This window comes from Nicotiana tabacum, chromosome 15 (genome assembly GCF_000715075.1).
Source record: "Nicotiana tabacum cultivar K326 chromosome 15, ASM71507v2, whole genome shotgun sequence".
NCBI lineage: Eukaryota > Viridiplantae > Streptophyta > Magnoliopsida > Solanales > Solanaceae > Nicotiana > Nicotiana tabacum.
In genome coordinates, this window is record NC_134094.1 from 90527407 (window position 1) to 90533406 (window position 6000).

Here is a 6000-nt window from a genome sequence, read left to right on the forward strand (position 1 = left end):
TCCTCTATCCATTTTTTTGAAACACTTATCGTTGTAGGTGAAAAGTAAAAGAAAGTGCTTAAGAGTGCTTTAGTGTCTTTGAATGTATGGTATGAATGTTTATTTCAACTGAAGTTTCATCATAACCTTTCTGCGGCGAAATTCAGATGTAAGCCTGTAACTTTAAGCTCACTTCTTTCTTTCTTTTGCTTTCTCTATATTTCTCTTTCTAATGAGTCACAAAGATGAAGTACTAATTTTTTTTTTTGATAACTCATAAAAGAAAAAATATTATTGTACAGAAATAAAGTTCTAGTCTTTTGTGGAAGAAAAAAGAGTATCTAATCAATTTACCAAATCATTCCATATCCAATATAGAATTGGGTTTTTATAATTAATTCAAGTGCTACCATTTATCCAATTTTTGGTAGTATCGTATACAGACAAATTACCGTTTTAGAGAACTTGAATTTGATATTTATAACAACTAGGAGCAATTATTTTCCAATTCCAAGATTATTGTTTACTTTGCCCTGAATTGTTTTCCATTTTTGGCGTTTCGAGATTCCAACTGACCATTATTTTGAAGAGAAAAAATTTAGAGCCATTTTGATATGAGTGAGAACTGCATTAATGTTTGAGTTTGAATCTTCTGAGAAAAGAAATTTAATCTTCCCGTTTAGCTCAGAGAATTTATCAATTTGACTCTTGATAAGCAAAAGTTGCCAAACAAATTGGGACTGAGAGAGTAAATATTAGTGAGTGCAATGTAACAAATTGTATCATGTGTAGAATATGAAGAAGCAGATGGTTGAAATTTATGAGAAGCAGATGATAAGAACGAAGTAGTGCTAAATAGTTGGGGTCAGGTTTAGGGGGAAGATATGCTAATGAATTTGAATCAAATAGTGCTGTAGAAATCACAACATTCATTAAACTGAGCATGAGATCTTACAAGACAAATTATTTAGTATTGGAATGATATAAGTCCAAATAGAGTAGATTGGATCCACAGGTTTCGTGTAGCTAATTGAGGTATAATCGATCGATTGATTTATTAAGTGGATACAAGTCACTTGTAATGTGAGCAATGGAATCATAAGTTATTATTTTTGTTTCCGACGGTTTCAAGAGATTATTGGTATATACATGATTCCATGTTCAAGTTGTTGCTGGATGTGAACTTATCTGCTATGGGCACATAGCTTATTGATGTTGTGCCTTTAGCTGCTGTATTGGTCATTTTTTCTGTCTTGTCCATTGATCTCTGACACTTTTACCATTGCCATATACTCTTCTGCTGCTGCTTCATGTTCTCTTATATCTTTTTTTCATTCATCATTTTTATGCTATCATCACATGTGGTTTAATCCTCTACTTTTTTTTTTAAAACGCTGCGAATTGTAGGTGTAGAGTAAAAGAAAGTTCATAAGAGTGATTTAATGTCTTTGATTGCACGGTATGAATGGATATTTCAGCTGAAGTTTCATTATTTTCTCTACAGGTCATTTGGATTAGCAGGATAAAACCATCTTTTGTTGCCTTGAATAACTTAGTAACACCTGGCGCTATTTTGAAACGGGTACATAAGCATTATGAGAACAACATTATTGAGAAAGAAGAGTATTAACATTTATTGGAAATATTACAACTGTCTCTGCTCTCCTAAGGTGAATGTAAATGAGACATTTTCCTCAACAATATTACGCTCGTTTAGCAGCTCTAACAAATACGTTGATGAATCCACTCAGTCCAACTACCCTCCTCCTCCTGTTCCTATACCGAATAGGCCCTTAAGAGCTGATTCCCGAAGGCCCTTCAATCCATCCCAAAGACAACGCCCCAGCAGCAGCAACCCCACCCATTCTACAACTTTTAGAAGACCTGGTGAGAATAATGAAAATCAAATCAAGTCCCAGGATAGCCAAGATTTTCTGAAAAGGTTTCAGCTTGGATTTGATCGTAAAGATGAAAATCCAAACACCAATCCTGCGCTCCACCCCAAAGGTGAAATGAGTGACACTCCTGCTTCCGAGTCATCTCCAGCTCCACCAGAAGATTCAGATGAGATATTCAAGAAAATGAAAGAAACTGGCCTAATACCCAATGCTGTAGCTATGCTTGATGGGCTTTGCAAGGACGGCTTGGTCCAGGAGGCCATGAAGCTCTTTGGCCTGATGCGTGAAAAAGGTACCATACCTGAAGTTGTTATCTACACTGCTGTAGTAGAAGGATTTTGTAAAGCCCACAAATATGATGATGCTGTGAGGATTTTCCGGAAGATGCAAGGCAATGGCATTATTCCGAATGCTTTTAGTTACAGTATCTTAATCCGGGGGCTCTGTCAGGGCAGGAGATTAGAGGACGCCCTCGAGTTTTGCTTGGAGATGTTGGAGGCTGGACATTCCCCCAACCTGATGACCTTTGTAGGTTTGGTCGATGGGTATTGCAAAGAGAAGAGTCTGGAAGATGCCCAAAGCATGATTAAAGCAGTGAGGCAGAAGGGTTTTATCCTTGATGAGAAAGCTGTTAGGGAATATTTGGACAAGAAAGGGCCATTCTTGCCACTGGTTTGGGAGGCAATACTGGGGAAGAAAGCTTCACAGAGGCAATCTCTCTTTTAAGGTGTTTTCTGTTTTTTCAATTGAAATATTCTAGAGTTCGATCGATATATGTAGTAGCTCTATGAGTATTATCATGTTATTCAAATACTTAGTTTTGTAGTGCCTATTTAGACTGTTGCCGAGTCTAAGAGCTTTGTATAAAACAGGCCATTGCATGAACTTGTTTAGTTATGAATATTGGTTCAAGTTTGTGCCATGTTCTTGTGGTTTGCATTAGTGGCTTTTGATGGCAGGTTATTCTGAGTTTAAGTTTGTGAGTTTCCACATGATCAAATCCCAGAGGTTGAGCTCGAGAGATGCAGTTTTTTTCCTCATAGATCTGCAAGAAGCACGTTAAATTACTGAGAGTGAATAGGTCTAAGAATGTTCCCATTAAGGAGGTGAAGTCAGGTATGCAGAGATAAAACTTGTTGCATCTTGCTTTTGTTTTATATTTAAGAAAATTTTGATTAAACATTTGGTATTTGGCCATGTTTTCTTTCTAGGACACACCTGTTTGCTTAACTTCACACAACCAGGAAAAGGCATGTAAAATGGCTTAGTACTCTTCATTTTGAAGTACTGTAGTAAACAATCAATGTACTTCTCTTGTGAACAATTTAGGTGTGATTTTATGGTGTGCATCACACAACTGACATTATGTGTATTACTCTTGCATCTACCTTATTATATCTATAAGCTTTCTCAGTGTGACTAGTGGATCAATGTTTGTGCAAGTCAGAACAGAGCAATGAAAACAAAAGAAGCTGGTATGATGGAAGATAGTTCTCAGGACCCCAAGGTGAGAATCAAATTGTGGATGCTAAATATCTGACGAAAAAAGGAACACGTCCTCTTGATTCGCAAAAAATGGTTACAAAAATCTCAATATCAGTACAGAGGCATGGAACATTAAGTAGCCAATTAAGGCCAAATAAAATTATTTGGTTTCTGTAACAGTCTATTCTTAGGTTAAATTTTTATTAAATTCGTTTGTCAAGTCATAATCCATTACATAATAAAACAATATTCCGTCTATTTCAATTTATGCAACATAATTTTTTTCAAAGCCTACTCAATAAAGAATGATACAATTTTACACTCACACTGTTTAATTTAGCTTAATAAAAATCTTTTATAAGCACAAAAAAATGTTCAAATTCAATGGTACAAATCCATTCATAGTCTCTTACAAGTCCTTCTCGCCGAAACACCCATAATAACATTATTCTTTTCTTTGTGGGTCCAATTTTTAGTCGACTTTATAATGTTGCCTAAGTTTCCATTTAAAGAAACTACAAATACTAAATTAGTAGTTGTCCAAGTTTTTGTTTAAAATTTAACTATAAACACTAAAGTATTTTAATTCTTCACTTATGAAGCAAGATTTCTTTTACATTTTCCAAATCTATAACATGACTTTTGGGTTCTTCAAAAATATTAGATTCAGATTTAACATGAATCTGCTTTAAAGCAAGATGATATGGTCATTTTAGATTAAAAAGTCGTTCATGTTTCAATAAAATATTTTTATTCAATTTCCTAAATATCTTTTTAATAACGGTGAGGTAAGGACGTTCAATTTCCTATATATATTTTTAAAGCAGCATAGCCTACTGTATAAGTTAATACGATAAATAAAAGGAAAAATAAATGAGGAATGTAGTTCTCATGGCCAATCCCATGTGGTAATTGCTCCCCTTCGGATATCAAAAGTGCAGAAGACAGAAAAGCCTCAACTGCCCTATGAATCAACAAAAGATGCTTGCTTATAATTGCCCTATGAATCAACAGAAAAAACTTGCCCCAATTCAAAAGCAAATCATCACAACTATATACATCATATTCAAACTACAAACAAATCAAATTATTCAAAATATAAACAATAACTAAAATACAGTCTCAGGACAATTATATTAATCTTCCATTCTCCATTTAACTTGAAATTCATGTAATTATTAATAACAAGAAATTGAATGTATTTCCATTCCAGTCCCGAAAGATGGTGTTGTTTATAATTGATCTCCTCACAGACCAAATACATTCTATAATTATTAATAACAAGAAATTGAATGTATTTTTCATGGCCAATCCCAAGTAGCAATCGCAGAGACTCTGCTCTACAACGCAATAGGATATGAGATGGCTCCTCTTCGGATAAATAGCAAGATTCTTTCTTTCCCCCAAAGGAGGAAAAAAAGCCTCAAATACTGACATCAACAAAGAGGGATTGTTCTATGATGATATTTACACACTTTGGGTTATGTGAATATTAAATTAACTCGCCCCAATTATACAGTGTACCATCAGAATAATAGATACCAATTATACAGTGTATCATCAGAATAACAGATACTATCCCTGTTCAAATTTGTATGACAAAATCTGAAATATAATATAATATTTGTATGGCTTAAGGGTAAAATCACTAAAGCTTCTAAACTATTTCAAAACAATATGAAAAATATCAAAAATGAAGAATTAAAAGTGTAAAGTGAATGTGCGATGAAATTAGTAGACAAGAACCATTAGGAACCCATATGTGGATTCATCTCAGCGGTTGTCTGGTCGCCGCTGATAAATTCAGCTTTCCCTTTATGCACTGTCGCTTAAGAACCGCACTATTTCATAATTTAGCGAAGCCCTATATTAATGCGAGTGCAATTACATTCGATGCTGAAAACTAAAATTCTACAATGACGGCTAACTTTGAAAGGAATATTGAAAAAATAAATTGCTGCACTATAGCTTACAGAAAAGGGCGGCCATTGAGTTGGGAGAGCAGAATCGGCTCTGAAAAGGAGGTTTTATAGATGGGTTTCGGTAGATAGGTCTAGCGGCTGCCTTAAACTGGGCTTGTTTTGTTATCTGCTGACTGAATGTGGGACCAGTTTTTCAATTTTGGCTAGGAGATTTTAAGAGCCCGTTTATCCATGAAAATTTTTTCACCTTTTTTTGAAAAAAATTTATTTTTCTTCGAAATCAGTATTTGGCCATAAAATTTTCAATTTTCACTTGAAGATTAAATTTAAAATTTTTCGAAAATTTAAAAAACTCCAAAAAGCTATTTTTCAAAATTTTCACTCAGATCACTCACAAAAATTCAAAATCAACCCAAAATAATACTCATGTCCAAACACAACTCTAATTTTCAAATATTCATTTTCACTTGAATTTGTTTTTCACTTTTTCTGATTTTTTATATTTCTTATGTCCAAACGCCCACTAAATTTTTACAAAGTTTATAAAAGAAAAACTATTCAGTTTAGCCTTCCAAAGAAAAAATACTATCAAATTTAGTCAATTCATAAAATACTATTAATATTAGGTAAATACTACCAATATTAGCCCGATTATCTATTTATATACTACTCCCTCTCTTTGCAACCTTTTTTGCCAATTTGTTTTGTTGCCCAAA

The 6000-nt window shown here is 33.9% G+C and overlaps 1 protein-coding gene and 1 pseudogene across 1 annotated transcript; one reads left to right on the forward strand and one right to left on the reverse strand.

Moving 5' to 3' along the window:
- Positions 1 to 1489: 1489 nt before the first annotated feature.
- Positions 1490 to 2954, forward strand: LOC142169906 (uncharacterized). The gene has a single exon (XM_075231843.1). It carries the CDS (start codon positions 1575 to 1577, stop codon positions 2601 to 2603), a length of 1029 nt encoding a protein of 342 aa, XP_075087944.1. The 5' UTR covers positions 1490 to 1574; the 3' UTR covers positions 2604 to 2954.
- A 2124-nt stretch (positions 2955 to 5078) lies between these two features.
- On the reverse strand, positions 5079 to 5246 carry LOC142170087 (small nucleolar RNA snoR143; annotated as a pseudogene).
- Positions 5247 to 6000: the final 754 nt, after the last annotated feature.